This window comes from Protopterus annectens, chromosome 8.part1 (assembly GCF_019279795.1).
Source record: "Protopterus annectens isolate FY-2018-M chromosome 8.part1, PAN1.0, whole genome shotgun sequence".
NCBI classification, from domain to species: domain Eukaryota; kingdom Metazoa; phylum Chordata; order Ceratodontiformes; family Protopteridae; genus Protopterus; species Protopterus annectens.
The window spans coordinates 20002637-20023339 of NC_056742.1; the positions used below are offsets into that span (position 1 = coordinate 20002637).

The 20703-nt window shown below is 39.8% G+C and overlaps 1 protein-coding gene across 1 annotated transcript in view; it reads left to right on the forward strand.

The window, feature by feature from the left end:
- SHCBP1 (SHC binding and spindle associated 1) overlaps nt 1-20703 on the forward strand; it is a 499020-nt gene that overhangs the window by 164420 nt on the left and 313897 nt on the right. The window contains exon 8 of the mRNA XM_044081658.1: nt 49-169. Within this exon, the coding sequence (XP_043937593.1) occupies nt 49-169 (121 nt within the window). The remainder of the gene's footprint in view (nt 1-48; nt 170-20703) is intronic.

The window sequence follows — 20703 nt, forward strand, 5'->3', positions numbered from 1 at the left end:
GTAGTATTAATGCAGGTGTTGGATTTTCAACTTTTTTTTTTTTTGCAGTTTCATAGCGATCCTTTGATAGCTCTGAATATGTGCTATGAAGGCGATACAGTGGTCATCTGCCCAGGACATTATTCTATAGATGGTTTCTTCAGCATTGCAGATTCTATTGAACTCGAAGGTATGTTGCATTTGTATGTGTTAGTTTATGAATTTTCTACCAAACATTGTGCGCAGTTGCGCACACTTATATTTTTTTTTTTTTTTTTGTTTTTAAACTTTGGTCAAGGGAAAAAAGTGCTAAACAATCAAGTATTAATGACTATGGCCTTCTATTGTCCATTCATCATCCTCATTTTCTTTTATAATTAGGCTGTTAGAGTAGGTGAGAGAGGTTAGGGACTTGTATTACTTCTAATTCCTCTGTCTGGAAGTTAAAGGGCAGTGCCTGCTATAGTTTACTCCTGCAGAAACCCACTGTTACATGGTTTGAATATTTGCATACTAGGTGAGCATGCCCCCCCCCCCCCTTAAGTCAGTATCAGGATGAGCAGGTCCGCATTAACCAGCAACTCAACCCTTGTCCGGCCATAGCCTCTGATACCTGTCCCTGCTCCTTGAACCAGAGTTTTCTTTTGTACATTCAGAGAGATCTACATCATAGTTTGCTTTCTCAATCCTTTTTTCTTTATTTCCTTGAGTACTCTATTATTTATTTGGCTGGAGCTGGAGGCTGGTGGCTTTCTTACATTTTTCCATCATTAGTAGGGACAGAATAGGTCCTTCTCTCAGAACATATTCTGATGTTTTCACAAATGGATTATGAAAGGATTGGAAAAGGACATGGCTTCACAATCCTTTGGTTTAGCTTCTATATCTTACCCCCTTATAAGTAGATAAAATTGCATTCAACACTGAAATTAGGTGCGTGTCTGTGTCTTCACTACGTAATACCCAAATTCCACAATCCCGAGACTCTGAAAAACCTAAAACTATTGTAATGCCCCCCACACCCTCTGCAACTTAAATATACCAACTCCGAGATTCCACTACAGTGGAGTGAATGGCATCCCATTCCGCACTATATGGCAATCCCCATTCACTACTTTCGAGATTCTGCAATCTCGCGATTCTGGTAATAAACTGACTTATGGAGTCTGTATTAAAAACAAAAAAATGCTTCCAAAGCATGTTAGCATTAAGAACAGATCTCTGCAGGCATCCACCTCCACACCAGCCACATGCTTACATGCAGTGAAGGGTCATCACGATGTTGACCACAATCCATCTACTACTCTAAATTCCATGAGTAAAAAGAGTAATGTAGTAACCGATGACCTGAGTCACAATGACTCCACATTCACAAGACTGGAAAAAAATGGTTTGAGTTATTTTTCTTTTGCCACATTGAAAAAGTCACAAACAATGTTCAGTGCCTCACCAAAGTTCAGTCAGATGAAGTGAAATCGAAAATCCAAAAGTCACAAAAGACTGAACACTGCTGGAGTCAAACACCTTCTGTTTATTTAAAACACCAAACACATAAAGATGGCTTCGGGCCTCTGCCCTTCATCAGATAAAGCTTCTCACATAGTCCAAACAATTTAAAATACATGTTAACCAATGAAATTCAGTTAAAAATCAATGAAAAACCCGCCTATTTTTAAGGGCGGGTTTCATGGGAATGACTTCACTAGCTGAATCAAAATGGATTGTTGAACTTATGGCACATAGGAGTCCTGGGCTCAATGAAGTCATTCCCATGAAACCCGCCCTTAAAAATAGGCGGGTTTTTCATTGATTTTTAACTGAATTTCATTGGTTAACATGTATTTTGAATTGTTTGGACTATGTGAAAAGCTTTATCTGATGAAGGGCAGAGGCCCGAAAGCGCTCATCTTTTATGTGTTTGGTGTTTTAAATAAACAGAAGGTGTTTGACTCCAGCAGTGTTCAGTCTTTTGTGACTTTTGGATTGTCTTTTGCCACATTGCAAGGGTATAAAGTTTTCCTTGCCGGAGGAATATCATAACTATCTACTGGTAATGCAGGTGGGTGTGAATGACTTGAGGTACACTTCCCCAAGGGATATGCAGTGGAACTTGTTGGCATTCACCATGCATTCCCACTTTAGGCAAGACACTGGCCCGAAGTGTAACCCTTCCTTTGTCCAGAACAATACATGTATACAAAGAGAGGATGATTTTCTTTAACAATTGACTTGGTGTTTGGTGTCCTTCTAGGGGACCCTAGTATGTGTCTGAATGGAACAAGATGTGGGACCATTCATTCCATGGATTCTGCATACTAGTTCAAGCTTTTGTTGTCTGGGTCTATATCACTTTGTCAAATAGTCTATTCAGTGAATGACTGTTCATCAAACCCACTTAAGGGAAAACGTATTTTAGTGAATGATCGTTTCAACAAACTGTTTTGCAGGGAAAAAAGCTAGTGGGCCAGCTACCGATCATAACAAACACTACACAATTTAAAACTTAGGCTTCGCCCTCACACACACACACACACCCTAAATAAATATACCAACTCCAATCTTGGTATAGCAAGGAAGGGCAAAGTCCTGATGATGGCCAGCTACTTCCTTTCCCTCTGAAAAAATTTGCTGAAATGAATGATCGCTAAAATGAGTTTTTGCTTAAGCGGGTTCATTTTGAATAGTAATTCACCGAATAAACTATTTGACAAACTGATGTAGACCCTTGCTGTCCCCATAATAAGTTTTTAAGCAAAGTCTGGCTAATGAGCATCTCTGTGTAGCAGATGTCAATGCAGCTGTTTCTAACCTTAAAACTGGTCACATCAAGATGGCTATCCTTAGTGCCAGACGTCTTAACAAAACTGCTTGATCCTGTGGCTGTCTTGTCACTTTAATCCATACATGATTGTGTAGTTACTGGTTTGGTACTTTGTTTCAATGTAAAGATAGCAGTGCAAACATTACTGGATTTTGCGCCTTCCATGCATTTGAGGCCTGATGGATACTGTGGTAGCTTTCTCACATTTGTTGAGGACCACATCGCCTCTATACAGATTCCAAGACACCAGACTGAAATCCGTGAAATCAAGCTGGTTGGAAAAAGGCAAACTATCAACTTGTAAGCTGCTACAGGACTTCGCTCCATGTTCCCTGATGACTGTGTAAGATTACAAGCTGAACAAGGGGAGCTACCTATTGCTAAAATACCTTTTGTAATGGGAGATTTCAACTACACCTCAGTAAACAGAAGTACCTATACTTCCAAAATTAGGTTTGCCTGGAGATTCCTAGACTTAATAAATAAGAATTCCCCCGAGCAGGTAGTTAACTCACCCACCCCCCCCCCTCCCCCCAGTACAGTGTGTACCTTTAACTCCCAGTAGGTCCCTGGAGCCATAAATGTTAAAAGAAAACTGTAAATGGCAAACTTTGTTTGTGTCTTTCGGCTTTTCCCGGTTAGGGGTCGCCACAGCGGAAACTCCGGTCCGCTAATGATTGGCAGTAGATTTTTACGTACTGGCTTGCCGGGCCTAACGCACAACTTTCAACGAAGGAACGCCCATTCACGCATGTCACCACACAAGACGCTCTAACTGAGAATCGAACGGGCAACGTCTAACTGTGAGGCGACATCGCTACCGCAGCACCACCGCCGCAGTATTGTAAATTGCAAACTATTCAGGATAATGTAATCTTTACATTAGTGGCTTTTGTTCAGTTTGATGCTTTAACTGGATTTTATAAGGCAAAATGAAGGCAGTGAATATTAACTTTGTAATGTATAAACACATTGCTATTTCAGTAACAATTCAAGCAAGACTCGTACTAGCAGGATTTTCTTCATACAGCTTTGAATATGAAGTTATGTAGTGCTGTCTGTGTTACTAGTGTTGAGATTTACAGAAATATGAAAATTATTACAAGATAGATAAACAGTATACAAATATCTCTTTAGCTGCATTACACAGAGGTCAGATATCAGTAAAGCTGTTTGCCATCATGTATGCTTCAAGATGAACTCTTTTGGTACCTTGTATGTAGCATGGTTTTGGAATTATTAATGCAAATATGAACAGGCAATGTTTGATGCCTGGAGGAACAGTAGGAGTTAACTGCGGAAATGCCTGGAGGCCCACTCTGCTGTAGTGAGTTAAGAAACCAACTGGAGGACATAATGTTCTTGATCTGGTCATATAGCTATTACATGTACTACTCATCTAATTTTTTCATCCATCATGAAGTCTGACAAACTTGTAGCCCTCTGTTTTCAAATCTCTAAAACGGTTGCAGTCAGTAATTCTAACTTCAATGGTTTCAAATGGACAGACCTCAAAATCTATGAACTAGCCAGTTTCACTTGTAACACCACCATACCAACACTCATGAAATGTATTCGGTAGAGGTTTTGTTCTCATAGTTGGTCTCCCTATGGTCTAACTATGCAAGCAGTGTAATTGGGAGTTTAGTAATAAACCACCCTGATCATCTACTGTCTTAAATGAACTCTCTAACAAGTGGAAAAAAGTTTAAATCTTTCAAGAGATCTAAGTCCTCATGGTCAAGACGGCATCAAGACTGTCATTAAGTAATTAAAAGCAGATATCAGGGCTAGTAAAGCAAGTAAGGAAATTTAAACAAGCTTCTGAACTTAGGATAATTATAACGTCATCTTTGTGTTTGTTGTACATTTGTTAAATGGGTGGGTGCACTGGTCTGAAGATATTTTTCAAGCATGATCTGGACCATAAGAAAATCCAAAAATAGTATTTTCAGTAAAGAAAGTAAGGAATGTTACAAAGCACATTTTTTAAGAGTTCAACTATAGTTACTATGATATAAACATTACTAAATAAAAAGTTAGTAAGGGAAAATGTAAGGATGAAGAGTTGAAATGTACGATTAATAGTTAAACCAGAATGTATCCGTATAGAATGTAGAATGATAGAAGTAACATTCAGCAGTGTACTGAACTTATCCACAATTTTACTGCCCACTCATACACAACAGATGTAGCAAATAGGCCTTTCTTTGAGGAGTTGTGTTCCTGGAGGCATTCAGGACAGGCCCATCTACGGACCAGCTCTTTGACCTTTTCACCTGCTGGGCATGGAATGAGCCTGACACCATGGAGCCCATCCCCCAAATGTGTACCCCCCCCCCAGTGACCACCCTTTTTGGATTAAAGGTGTACCAGCTGATGCGATGCCATTGTGGGGTCTGCAGCCACTTAGAAGGAGGTAGCTGAGCAGGGCTCCATTGTTCATCCCCCAAACTAGGAGCTTCAGGCTTTGGACAGGCATGGGAAGCATGTGTATGCTTCGGCCACCTTTACACTAAGCATTGAAGACATGTGAAGTGTGCCAAGTAATTCAGAGAGCTCTGATTAAGGAAATATCTACCTCTGATGCAGTCATTGTTGGGGGACGACCTCAGGAAGGTTTCTCCTCAGCTGACCACTGTCCTCCATTGCTAATTCCTCAATTAGGTTAATTTCCCATGCTGTGGACGAAACCTCTCGAGCGGCTGGTTCAGGCATAGCCCTCACTAGACATCTCTGGATGAGGCTGTGCAGGTTTGTCAACCCCTTTTAAGGTGACGTTCATTAATGCCCCCTTTGATGGCTCCTCCTTGTTTGGGCTGACAGTAAAAGTGACTATTACCTGCAGTGAGCAAGAAGGGAAGACACGATCTGCCATAGGGATCATTTTCTTCCCCCCAGTTGACCTTCTCCAGGAACCATCAGAGTGGGAAGAAGATGTGGTTTCGTAAGTCTTAAGGGTCTTTTCCTGATTCGCAAAATGAATCCTCTTCTAGAGGGAGAGAATTTAATACACCGATCTTGGATCTGAGCAGTTTGAATTTGTTCATAAAGAAGTTGAAGTTCTGCATGGTTACATTGCAGTCCATTCTGCCGCTTCTGCGCAAGGATGATTGGATGTGCTGTGTAGATCTCCAGGGCGCATACTATCATATTAAAATAGACAGCACCAGGAGGTATCTGTGCTTCAGGGTAGGGGGCCAATCATTACTGATTCAGAACACTGCTCTTTGGTCTCACCACCCCCCCTCCCAAGATGTCACGGAATGCATGACTGTGGTTGCAGCATACCTCCATCTGCAAGGATTCCAGGTGTTTTCATACCTGGACAATCTGCTGCTAATGGCACCTACAAGGCATCAACTACTTCAGGCTATTCAGATTATGTTGTGCCTGTTCAGTTGCTTGGGAGTTACAGTGAACATGACAAAATCCAAGATGTCCCCTGTACTGTGTTCGTAGGAATGCAGTTGAACACAATCGTGCAGATAGCAACCCTACCTCCACAGAGAATAAGATCCTTGAGACAGCAGGTTCAACTCTTAGTAGACTCCCCGGCACCACAAGCTCAACTGGTCCTCATGGCCTTAGGGTCCATGTTGGCTGTCATTCTTCTGGTCCCTCCAGCCAGGTTCTTCATGCAAGTTCTCCGGTGTACCCTAGTGGTCCAGTGGTTTATTCTACTCAATATGTTGTCAACCCCAATCAGGCTAACTCCAATCTGCAGGCACCATCTGCAATGGCTGATCCTTACAGACCTCTATCTCAGCAGACCCTTCATTCTTCCCCCACCTATAGCCACAGTGACCACAAATGCCTCCTTAATGTGATGGAGGGGCATTTCCAGGGAAAGATGGCCCAAGGCATGTCCACAACAGAGGCCAAATTGCACATAAATGTACTGGAGATAAGGATGGTCCTTCTCACGTTGCAAGCCTCTCAGGACTGCCTTCCTCTGGGGACAATTGCAATTCTTACAGAAAATGTCAGTAGTTGGGTACATCAACAAGCAGGGGGGAAACCCGTTCATACCTCATATGCAGGGAGGTCATGAAGGTTTGGGAATGGGTGATTTCTTCAGAGTGCTTTCTCATTGCAATGCACATCTCAGGGGAGTCTAACAGACTGAGCAGATCGATCTTGACTCCACACGAGTGGTCCCGTAGCGGATCAAATATTCAGCCATTGTGGCCAGCCTTGCTGTGACCTTTTTGCCTCTCCACTAAACAAATGCAGCAGGTACTTTACTCCGACCCCCCCCCCCCTTGGGCGAGTCACCCAGAGATGCTCTAGTCTATGATAGGCCCCCCCCCCCAGGTCTCCTTTATGCTTATCCTCCCGATTCCCCTGATACCCAAAGTTCTACAGAAAGCAAACAGGTTGAAGACCAATCTAATCCTGGTTTCCCCTTACTAACGTTGTCCATTTTGGTTCCACTTCCTCCAGTCTCACAGCAAATATGCTCCATGGATACTGGATCCGAGGCAGGATCTGATTTCCCATCCATCGGATTGTCAGAATCCCAGTCTTCGATCTCTCAAATTGACCGCACGGTTTCTCCACTCCCAGTAATTCTACAAAAGTCCAGGCTAGCTTCCCTGGTTTGGGAAATTATTCAGGTTTCTCAGAAGTCCTCCACCAAGAAAGTATATTGCAGTAAATGGAAGAGATTTTCCATATGGGCTTCACAGAGGAATATTGATCCGTTTTCTGTCCCAGATATCCTTGTGTTTCTCGACTCGCTTTTCCACTATAAAGTTGCAACTTGCGGCGATCACAAATTTCCATGTAGGGAGCAGTAATAGTTTTCCTTCTCATATCGCCACTTTTAAACTATGTAGGCCTTTTAAAGAAGGGATTTTTCAACCAAGGCCTCATACAAAAAAAAAAATCCTTCTTGAGATCTCACCTTGGTACTTCAGGGATCCTTTGAATCTGCTAACTCAGATAATTTAAAACGTTTATCTTGTAAGACTGCCTTTATAGTGGCCATTACTTCAGCTAGAAGAGTGTCAGCATTGCAATCTCTGTCCTCCCCAACCACCATGTATAACTTTCTTTAAAGATGGTCTCAGAATGGATCCGTCCTTCATACCAAAGGTTACCTCAGTGGCAGATATTAATCAGACCATTCTGTATCCTTTCCTAATTACTCCAATAAAGGTCAGTACAGGCTGCATTCATTGGATGTTTCCACAGAACTAAATCTCACAGGAAATCTGAACAGCTGTTCATTGCCTTCTCACCAAATATGTTTGGCCAGGCTGTGTCCAATTTCACTTTAGCCAAATGGATTACAGATTATATTTCTGCAGTTTACTTCCAACAAGGCAGCTAACTTCCCTGTCCAGATGGCTTACTCTACCATATCTGTGTCTACTTTGTCTCCCTTCTCCATAAGGACTCGTATTGATGACATTTGTGCTGCACCTACTCCTTTGTATCTCACTACAAGTTGGACATTATTTCCAGAAATAGAGCATCCTTTGGCTCTGCTGTGCTCAGGCATATCCTTCCTTGAGGTCCTCCCAGGATTTATGTAGCTGGGGACACTGACCCATTCGTGATGCATAATGAAATGGACAAAATCGGATTAGAGGTTATGTACTTACCATAACTTGGCATCTGTGTTGTCCAATTTCATTATACATCACATCCCACCCTCCTTCCACCCATCCTTTTGCAGTTGAGAGTGATATAGAGGGTAAGAGAACCCACCTAGTTTGGTCTCCATTTGGTCGCTTTCGTTGTGTGTCCAGTGTTATAGCTCTAACTGTCTTTCTGAAGGGGCAGCAAACTCAATCTGAGGGGTTGAAGAGGTTTGGTATGGGCGAGGGAGGAGTGTGATGCACTGATCTTATGACTGGAAGAAATGGCAGAGTCCGATGTGAAGACCCATTCGTGATGCATAATGAAAATGGACAACACCGATGCAACTTATGGTAAGTACATAACTTTTATTTCTTGTGCTAACCGCAAGCTAGATGTCTTCTGTGAATCTCATCCAAAATTAAAATAGCACCAAAAATAAACATAAAGGTAAAAAAAGTGAGAATAAAAAATGATACTTTGAACTGTTTTCCGTACACATTGTTAAAAGCATTGTATCAGCAAGTGCCTAGGAAAAATCAAAGTGAAAATATTTTTGAGTACATGTGGCAATAAAACGTTTTGCACATTAGTAGATGGCAGTGTATTTGCTAATAAACAGTAAAAATGAAAAACACATAAAGTGAAAATATCTCTAGTAGTTAGTGTTTGTGCAATCCACAGTATTTGAATCTCAACAAAACCCAAAAAGCAAACCAAGCACATTGTGAGCTGCTCCACTGCAAGCCACAACATGTTTAGCACACTTCTCTTATGTTTAAACAGACTTTTCAAAACAATCCATTCTTTGTGTCATCTCAATATACTGTCACGTGAGTAAAACTTATTGAATAGTATGCTATTTACAGATAACATATTACTAAGCACATAATAAAAATATTTGTACATTATATTAAAATTCATATAAATATATTAAGAGCTTAAATGCTGCTCTATGTAGACAAACATGTTTAGTTCCTACTTGCACCTGCTTGGTTGGTATGGTAGTAGAAGTTAACATTGATACTAGCAGTGGTGTATGTAAATACATTTTGGAAATTCATGAATTAATATGGAAAACTGGGCTGAAAACTGAATTACCCACCCAGTTTAAATGATTTTTTTCCATTTAGTGTTACTTTCCAATTATAAAGTGACCTTTAAGCAAGTGATATTATTTAAAATTGATGTATTTAGTAAATAGTAGCTTTACTTTTAACATGTTTTACATGTGATTTTTTTGTTTTGTTTTGAAGGACTAAGTTTATAGTGCTTTTTTGATATGAAAAACTTTAGAAGTGTATTGTATTTATATTTAATATTACTAATTTGTGATATGTGAAGAATAATATAATGGTATTGGATGGTTTTAATTATGTGACTCCATTTGCTTATCAATGAGGTCACAGGATGAATAGATTTGTTCTGAGAAAGTCTGTTCAAACATAAGATGAAAGTGCAAAACTTGTATGATAGTGATTTGTGGTGGAGGAGTTCACAGCATTCTTGATTTGCTTCTAAATCCGTGTTTTTGTCATCTTTCAAGATCTGTGTGAGGCTCGTACAGTTATGAAAATATTTTGGTGTCCCAATACTATTAAAGAACCAAGTGCATATTCCAGATGAAAAACAAAAATGTATTCCTGCTTTAAACTTAAGCCCGCAGTGGCTGATCATAACAGGCATCATATGTGAGCTGGGGGGGGGAATGTAACTAAACAAGCGCTTTCGCTTCCGAAAGTGTTATTCAGCTCATTTATTGGGTCTTTAATGTTTAAAATTAGACTAATTTTGGGGCTTTGCCTCCATTGGTTTGTTTGTCAATGTGTCCACTGCAAACTTCTGTACTTTTTTGTTCTGTTCTTGTAGCTGTAGTCTTAAGCTTATTTTCTGGCTGCAGTGGGGAATCTGCGAGCAATAGAAAAGCTGTGAAATTATTCATTTTCCTTGTCTAGATATATTTTCTTTTAACCTAGGTGGGCCCATGTTCTTGGTTATGAATGGTGATCCTGTATGTGGATGTCTAGTGGATTGTGTTCAATAGAATCTGCTATGGGTCAGCTCCCTAAGGGCGAAGAGGCTTTTTATGGTGCATGAGCTGTTGGGCTCAGGCTAGGAGTAAGCATTTGGTCATATTTGCCATCCCAACTCTCTCTCTCTCTTAAGTAGGCGTTTTAGTACCCAATGAGTAGTGTAAAGCTCAGTTCTTCGGTTTATATGGAAGTTGAAGGAGTTGTGGTCTTTGTTTTTCAAGGAGTACTTGGACAGTGAGTTTTTAATTTTGTTGAGTCTTGTGTTGGAGCAGTGCTAAGTTAGTCAACGTCTCCGGCTATTCTATGTTCCCATGTAGAAAGCCTGACATTTATTGCATTGGGCCCTGTGTACTGCGTATTTGCAGTTTCATTTACTCCAAGATATTTTTGTGTTTTGGGGCAAACAAAGAAATCCTTACTGCTGATTAATGGACAGAATTTCTATCTGGAAGGTTGGCACTGGTATGTGCCTACTTTTTCTTCCCCTTATCCTTGTATTTTTGTCTAGGTAATATCAGATACTCTTCCCTTTTTTTTTTGTAGAATTGGGTTCAGTGTCCATGGTGTGAATGAGCAAATGATTCTCCTTCAGTATACTGCAATTGTCTCTGACAATCTTAGCTCATCAGCATTTCTAGAAAAAAAAAAAAAGAGGGTTATACTTGTTTTCAGGCCTTCCATGTATGAGGCTATGGAATGCTACTAGTAGTTTTCTAGGCGGGTTTTGTGATGATGGTGTCATTGTTTTTCATCTCTCAAATAGTCTAACATGCTTTTGTTGAGTTTTATTCTGTAGCAGCAGTCCAAGATGTGTTTTGGAAATCTATAAAGTTGATGAATTTTTCCATGTCCTCCATTACTTTTGAAATTCTTGCACACTGGGACTTTATGGTGTTCTTCCTCATAATATGGGTAATGTATTTAATTGTGTGCAGGAATAAGTTTACCTTGGTGGGTTTTTTGTTTTTTTTAATGGTGAGATCAAGGAATCTACCTTCTCGTTACTAGATGGGTGGTGATTTTAGGAAGTTGGTTGAATTACTGATGTGCCAAGAATTCTTCCTAGTTTTCTTGGGTTTTCCCATATAAGAAAGATGTTTAAAATAAATAAGATTGGATAGCAAGTACGAAATTTCAATTGATTAATACCTTTTCAGGCTCACCAATATAGGCCTAATTGTTGATAGCTACTGTGTCCCTCCATCACCCCCAGACAGTAACAAAAGGTGTACGTAAGACATGAGAATTGCTATTGACTGGATCTGAAGAATTCTGTAAGATGAAAGCACTCATCACTTGTAAAGAATAACAAATTTGAATTCTTTGTCATGGTCTCAGTTTTCTTCTTGGAATAGAATAATCTACCAAAGTCAGAGCTGTAAATTTAAGGAATGAAACAAGTACCATGTTGATTATTCAGTGCTATTCAGCTCTTTTTCTGATAAAATCTAACACTGAAAAATGTTTTTGATGTTTCCTGACATTGGTTTATCTGTTGGCATCTGAGGTCCCTTTCTAAAAAAAACTTCCCATGTTCAGAGATGAACTTGTGCCCAAGACCAGCCCACGTTCAAAGATGGACTTGTACTTGTGACCAGCACTCTGCAATATCCTGTATTAATTACATGAGTGTGCTCATTCCCCTTCTTGACAGATTTCTTTTTTGCCACTCGCGCAATTTGGATTTCAGTCTTTATCACCAGTGGTGTTTTTAATTGATTCTTATTTGACAGAGGAATTGGAAGTCAAAACAAAAACAATTTTCACTACCTATTTATAAGAAATGTTAAAAACTAGGATATTGCGGAAATCTGAATGCCTAACATGCAGGAACAAAAGGAAAAAAACTCTGCCATAATCTCCCTCATACTTTTCAACTATAAGCTTAAGACTTGTTGAGTAGCTTTTGTCAAAGTATTTTTAAAAGCATGTTTTGCAACTCCTTGTAAGGAAATATTCTGAGGTATGGTTCGTTATTCAGTATTAATCTTGAATAAGTCACATGAGCAGTCTTTATCAACTCTTCCTCTAAAGAATGGTTTCAATGCACCATCTTAACCGAAGATGTTTTCTTTTGATCTTTTTTGTAATTTGAGTCTCATGCCACTAGTTATTTAAAAAAGTGTCCAAATATGAATTCAAGATGTTCCTTTATTTCCCGTTTCCTTTTCTACCATTACATACGCTAACTCTTAAATCTGTCAGATAGCTGCTGTTTGAAATTGACTTTTATAGTCTAAAGCAGATATCGCAGTATCTGAGACTAGATGGTGTCCTGAATTAAATCTGTCCCCAGTTAGACCTCTTGGGCTGTAATACTAGAAGAGCAAGCAAGCTGCATCAGGGAAGGGTTTTTATGAAAATGGATTTGAAATGGGTTGTAGGCACCCAGTTCATTCATTTGTTTAGTTAGTATTGGGCTAGAATGTGTTCCTAATCTAGTTACATCTCATATCTACCTTCCACTAGAGTTTTATTTTTTCATCCTTGATCTAGTCAGCTTGTGAGTATATCAGATATGTTATTAGAGGGGTTATACATATAAACAGAAAAATGCTTCTTTAGGTGTGAGGGAGTTTGGTTTTTATCAGTTAAATAGTTTAGTTTATCCAGATTAATTTTCCTTTAGGATGGGGGCCTTTCCTTGAGCGAGTCTTAACTGATGATTTTAGCATACAAGTCTTTGGCGTTTTTATGTGGAAATGTTAATGCTCTATCTTCCACTGTGATTAATGTCTTGGAACAAATGCATTTGATCCTCACTACATTATAAACTCCTGTATTGATTTCATAGTTTAACTCTAGCTCTCCAATGGAATTTATCAAATTCAGTAGCGATTGCAATCACTGGATTACAAGGGAGTTTCCCTACTAATTAAATAAAAAGTAATGTCGCAGTAGCATACGTGTTTTGGGGCAGTATCTGAAATCATTGCAGAGAAAAGATGGACTACTCAAGCTGTCTTGAAGTCAAGTATACAATGATTTATGCTTCAGAAACAAATGATTTTGCAAAAACTGGATTCTTGTAGCAGTAGACCACTCTCTATGCAAAGCACATTAATATAATATTGCCTGAATCGGCTGTTAGCAGAATTATTCAAATGAGTTTATTTTGAAACTGAAGGAAAAAAGTAGACATAGTTTAACTTTCCATGCTCTGAAGCCAAAGTATTGTTTTGTCTAGTTACTAGCAAGGACACATATATGCACCTCTTGCTCATCTGTTGTCCCACCCTTATCAGACCTTATGAGTTATGATATTAAGTCTGTCAAATTTGGCCTTCCTATGTTAATTAACCCCTAATTAGAATATATAAAGTGGCTGTAGCAGGAGGCATTGTCCAGTTTGCTGGAAATTAGCCAGTATTATTTCTGTGCTTGGAAAGAAACTATTTTTATCTCTTTTTTGTGTGTTCTTCCTCTGATTATCAACATGTTTTGAGGTGGTAGTTTACAAACAGGTTTCAATTTTTCTCCAAGTTAATTTAGTCCTGTCTGAGAGCTAGCATGACTTGCGTCCTACCAGTGAATTGCACAGCTTTGGTTATACAAGTGCAAAGTATGTGAGTTATTAGACAGAGGCAGGTGTGGTCTGTTTCTGTTCATAGAATTCTCCAAGGCTTTTGATGTGGTTGATAACTGATGAATCTTGGACGACATGCATGTGGGGATTTCTTGTCTGAAAGTTAAATGGTTCCAGAGTTACTTGGCTGAACTGTCCCTGGGATTCGTTAACGCCTACGCTAAGTTTACACACTTCTGAGTGATCAGACAACACAAGGATAACTCCCATCTTCTTTCTCCTAATTTTAGTTTTCCTACTAATTTTCAAAAAGGTGATCACAAAATGTAGAATGCATGTGCACTTTGCAATTTTTCTGAGTGACTAGAAAGGACAAAAAATTATATTATTGAATACAAATTGTATACACAGTGTATGCATTATTGAATCTGGCCTTTAGTCTTATTCTAATGCATATGTTTCATTGTCCAATGTGCTTCACAGTACTATCCTGAACACTCTTGTTTTCAGCATCTTTGAGTGATTTTTCCACAATATATTTACACTTTGAAACTAAATGCCAACAAATGCATTACTGTAGCCTATGGGAAGTCATCTATCCCAGGGAACTACTACATTAACAATATGTCCCTAAGAATTGACCCAGTTCAGGATCTGGGAACTTATATGGTCAATGACCTATAAGAGTCTCTTTAAAGATGGATTATTTCTAAAGGAAAGGGGGTTTATCCCCCACTATTGTCTTAAGGTCATCTGATGCTGTGTAATATATTACAGTTCTTTTTAAAAATATCGCAGAAAATATTGATGTCACTTGAATATGTCAATGAGATTCTGATGTTATGATTAGTATTCTTACTCATAGTATGAGTACATACACTATTAGAAAAGTAGGGTCTACCCTTAGATCCTCTTTCCTTAAGATACAATAATCTAGTTTATTTTGCTGAATATCCCCTAACCAGGAATTCCTATTTCAACTGCTGTAGGGCCACTTCCATGCGAGTGTCTTAATTATGTAACCTCAGGATCCTAAGGACCTGCCCTCTCAACACATTCCTAGAAACATGCCTAGGATGCATGCTGTTGTGTAATGGGGCATTCTTCCTTGTTGGTTTCCTATATAAACTTGCACATACAGACCCAAAGTCTGTCTTCCCAGTCACATCAAGAAAACATCTCACCTATAGAGTATTGACAAGTAAATCTTAAAGATGTCATGCTCTGCAGGTATTCATCAAATTTATAAAGTAGTTGGGGTGACACTCCACACAAAAAAAATATCATCCACAAACCTGGTATACCAGATAATATACCTGGAAAAGTCATTATTACACAAGTGTTTTTCCCATTATCAAGAGCTAGGTTGGCGTAGCTGTTAGACAACTTTGCTATAGACCTTATAAATGTGTGACATCTGTAGAATCAGAGACTATGAGCCTATCCATGCAGAGGATGCTCTGTCTGTAGTTGCATCCATACAGGGTTTAGTTATCGACATCCGAAAAAGGGTTTTCTGGTTGAGTGCAAGTTCTATAGAGATTATAAAGCTCGGAATATTTTAGTTGTGCGATACGCCATGTGTATTATATTGGGAAGACCAATCGCTATTTTAAAGATAGTATTTTAGAACACGTTAGGGACATCAGGAATGGGAAAGAGAGCAGTGCCTTGGCGAAACATGTGAGTTTTGGGGTGATATAAAGAATAGGACAGAGTCAGCTGAACAGAGATGGATTCTTCAGTTTGGAGCCTACAAATTACTAGGGATTAATGATGCAGGCACATTGAAACGATTTCTTTGAGCATGTAAATTGAAACACTAATATGTATAGTTAAATTATGCATTATTTTATTTTAAAGTGGTACATGTATTTTAGATGTTATACACGCCTTTAATTTGTTGAGTGATTTCATTGGCTATTAATTTGGTTTGAGCTGATAGGCTGTTTATCTGCTTGATTCATTTGGGTAATGGCAGTCTGATGAAGCGATTTTTATCGTGAAAGCTCTTACTGTTTCTAATTAAAACTTAAAACTTTTTATCCCGAGGCTGTGTGTTCTGGTGTTGTGCTGTTTTCTGGAGTTTATTTACTTTTGTGCTTTGCACCAGATATATCCAGGTACTTTGCTTGTTTTTTCTTTACAGTTGGATTTAATTCTGATTTTTCTAGAAGGGGCAATAGAATGGAGTGTCGAGGAAAATCTTACTGAAGGATTTTACAGCCTCATTGAGAGGGAGATGGTATAGGAAGGACCAATTGATGCCAGATAGCTTAGAGATAAGTGTCTGGGTCCAAGTGGGTGAGGTTCCGGCATGTTCTATAAGTATGGTCTTTGGTAAAATGCGTGAATCTATGAATAAAGGTTGGGGAGTGATCGTTTAGAGTTTGGAAGTATGCCAGGTTATGGTAATGGTTGGGAGCTGAGGTAAGAATTCAGTGAAGGAGCTGATGTAAGAATCCAGTTAAGGATATGTCCAGAAGGAGAGTATTTGTTGGTTCTAGTAGGTGTAGAAATGTGTTGGTGAAATCCTTGGAGGTTGAGACTATGGATGAGGGGGACAGTTTAGACCAGTCTATGTTAATGTCTCAAAAGTATGATGGTTTTATAGGGGACATGTTGAGTGAGCCAGGAGGAAAAAGTTCTCTAGGATTGGAATATTATTGCTGGGAGGAATGTATGTAGAGACTATGGCAAATTATTTGTGTGAGTTTAGGTGACAGTTAACTATAAGGTTTTCTGCAGGTGAGAAAGATGGAGAGAGGAGACAAGTTTAGTAGTTCAGAGTAGGTGATAGTCACCCCCCTCGCTTATTGGTTCTGTCTAAGTGAAAGATATTGTAGCCTGTAGGTAAGATTTCTGAGCTGAGGATGTGTGGTTTAAGCCAGGTTTCCGATAGAATGTGGGGAGATGTATTAGAAATCCAAGAGTGCAGTTCTGTTATTTTATTTACAATGCTTTGAATATTTAGTGAGAAGATATTGGTGATTTAGGTGGGGGAGTGTTAGGAGGGGTAGATGGGGGGAGAGGTTAGTGCTGAGGTATTGTGCAAGCAAGGGGTGGGTGGTCCTAGGTGGGGTGGATGTTCCAATCCAAGAGAAGTGTGTCAAAGAACGCGAGAATATAGAAGCATAGGTTCAGAGTAGAAAGATATCTAGGTTTTTGACTAGTGGGGAGAGATGAGCTAGAAAAAAGTGGTAATTTTGAAGAGGTCGGATGGTGAGGTGGGGAAGAATGATGGCGAGACTAAATATGGGTGACAAGAGTGAGTGCCGAGAGTATGAGGGAGGGTGGGAGAGAGGGGTTGAAGGCAAAGTATAGAAAGTTAGTGAGAGGAAGAAGAGAAATGACAGAGAGGTGCACATATTAGGAGATGGAGAGAGGGAATGAGTAGTAGATGTGGCTGATTGTGGTATAGGGTATGAGAGCAGAAGGGGATGGTTCAAGATAAGAGTTGAGTGCTGAGGGTATCTTGAGGGAGAATTATGTTAGGCGAACAAGAGAAGGGGGGAGGCTATACCAGGACTTGGAGAAGGCTGTGAGATGAGAAAAACAATCCACCAGAAATCCCAAGTCAGTACCTAAAGGTGTCTGTTTATCTATGTGAACTCAAAAGCAGATTTAGTAGATCATCAGGGAGGTAGAATATAAAATAAATGCAGAGGTTTGAAAAACTGTATATATTTGTTACAATAAATGGGAGGAAAGGGGTGGTCCAGTAGTGTGCACAGCAGAAGATTCAGGGATATCAGAGAGGAGAATTATATTAGACCTACACTGCTTGGGAGGGGGGAGGGGTGCAGTAGTGTGCACAGCAGAAGAATCAGTAGGAGTATCTCAGAGAGAAGATTATAACAGACCTACACTGCTGAGTCTCTGCGGAGTCTCTTGATGAAAGTAGTACTTGCAGTAGCTTTTATTGGTTTGTATGGGGTTCTGCTCTTGCAATTTGGGTGCCTTTTGTTCAAATGTGACCACAGATATGATTTTCCAAGTATAGCTTCATTATAGTATATGTACTGACTTGCTGTGCCTCTGAATAAATGAAATACTCTACCATTCTTAACACAATGTGCAGTCCTTTCTTTTGTATCCTCCGGTTCATCTTTTTGTCTACTTGATTACAGCAACCCACTGGCATCCAGCACTTCATTGTTAAGCGACCTTTACAAACAGAAGCTGTAAATAATTTTTTTTTATTTATTTATTTATTTTTTTTACACTTGAAGTTGCACGTAATTCAAGCCTACCCTGTAGCACAATAAGGAGTTATTACTAATTTTAATTTTTTCTAACTCTGATTTTTGTGATGGGGGGGCTTGCTGATGCGGTCCTTTTTCTGGATAGTTACTTCTAGTGCACAATATATTGTGAGAACACTACTAATGAGATCACTGTGTTCTAGTCTATCCTGTAATATCCCATTTCTGTTCACTTAAAACAGCAATGTTGAAGTACTGGTAAGCTGGAGAAACTTCAGCAGAACGTCTTTTATCAGTGTTTTCGTAAGGCTGATAATTTTGAATTTAACTTCATGGCACCTGTCCAAGTAGCATGCTTAAAGTTCACTGTCCAGTGGGTATTAGCAAAGGTCTTTCACTTGCTTACGTAACTGAAGTAAACCGTCCTTCCCTTTTTGAAGCATGCAACTTAGCAATACGGCGATGTTTGTCTCCGCTGATATGTAGCCATACTCTCTTCTTCCTGAAAGAAGCTATCCGCGATTGTCTCAATAGTCTCCCATTCCTTGCCAGCTCCTCCAATGCATGGGCTGCTAATGAAATCCAAATTGTCTAAGTTATCGCCAGGGCTTGTATCCTTCTGATTACATAATATTTTCCTGCTTTTTTTTAATACACAACATAAGCATTATTTCCATTCTTTTCTTAGTAATCCCTGAAGGTTTTATTATCAACCTGTCATTGAGTCTTTTTACATTTGCACTGTTCATGCGATCTGGTATTTTACATGGCCATAACTCATGGTCATTTCCACCTTTGTTGAGAACTGCATAAAAATGACAATTTCTGCAATATGTGTAGACACCATAACCCAGATGTTCTTTGCGTTTCACTGTTGCAGTCATTACATTTGGGTTATCTGCTTGCAGTTAGCCCTCAGTCGGCCTGATTAACAAAGTCTTGGGTCCTGCGTCGGTTGCTGTCTCTTCTTCCATGACGTCAGGTCGTCAGGGGTATAAAATACGCAGCTGACATCATTACATCAGTCTTTCTTGCCGTGTGGTGCCCGAAGCAGAAGCAGTTCACAAGTGCTGGTCGGCAGACTCCGGAAATTTTCGTTTTCGAGTTTCAGAACCGAAGTTTTCAACTAAAAGCTAAATACCCCGTTGGGCAAACTTTTTTCTTGCTCTAAACAGATGTCAGTAAAAGTAAATAATCATTTCTTGTGGAAAGCAGATACCTCAAAGATTTTCATTCGTACTGTATTCCTTGCCTAGGCCCTGACCACGATGTACCTCGCTGGCTGTTTTGTGCCTTATTTCAACCAGGAACTATCCTTTGTCTGTATTTGCGCTTCTACATTTTTTGGTGCTCTGTTCAATTATCCTGATATGTCTTCGGTAAGCCATCAAACTACCGACATTCCAAAGAAACGCAAAGATAAAGACAGAGACAGGCCGCCCAGTTCGCCAGTACTCAATGAGATGCTTTCGCAGCCCCTCATGCCCGCTACTTCAGATTCATAGGCCTCTACTGAGACCCATTCAGAGTCAGTTATGCCACGAGATGCTTCAACTGTGGAACCTGCGGAAGTCTCTACCTTGGATGGGTCCGGAGCCGCTGTGCAGGCACCGGCTTCTGAGGGTGTATTCAGGCCTACTGACTTGCATATTAAAACTGGCGCCATCTTCTTCAGGGCCTAAAACTCAAACCATGCCTAGAAAACTGACGCCCGGACCTGCATGGTCAGGCCTCTATGCCTAAAGAACAAATGATGAGAATGACTGAAGACCTTATTACTTTAATCAGGGGAAGCCAACCTTCCCTCTCTGAGACCTAGGACTGAGTTTGCTTATGATACTTCTGACCAGGATTCTGAAATTTCTGTTTCCTCTGATGACCAGGATTTACCCTAGTCCTACCTATGAGGATTCTGATGCTGAGGACTCTATTCCCTCTGCCCCCCCCCAGAGGATTTCTCTTTTGGTGAAACCTTGCATACTCTCAGGGAGCTTTTTCGTTGGGGAAAGTCAGGATTTCTCGGATTCTAAAAAGAGGTTCAAGGATTTCTTACTCCTGCTGCAGCATAGGCCTTTAGCTATACTGCCTGTACTGGACATTGTTGATGCCTTTTTGGAATTTAGCATGGCCCCTAACTCTTTACCTCCTGCTTCCAGAAAACCTGATAGATATTACAGGGTTCCTGACTCTCTCGAGTTCCTTTTCAAAAATCCTACTGCGGATCCTGAAACGATTTCACAGGGACCCAAGGGCATTACAGCTATTACTGCCAAAAATCCTATCCCCTCTGATAGAGACTCCAGGGCACTGGATAGATTGGGTAAGAAGGTATACACTTCTGCAACTTTGGCAATTAGGGCCTTGAGTTGCCATTTTCATATGTTAAAGTATTAGCTGCATATTATTGGATTGCTTAAACAGAAAATGATGACTCCTGATTGTGCTGAAAATAAGGATTTATAGGATTTTATGCATTTTGCTGAACAAGTTGGTAAACATACATTGCAGTGTGGTTTTGATTCACTAGAGGTGTCTTGCATGCTACTGTTG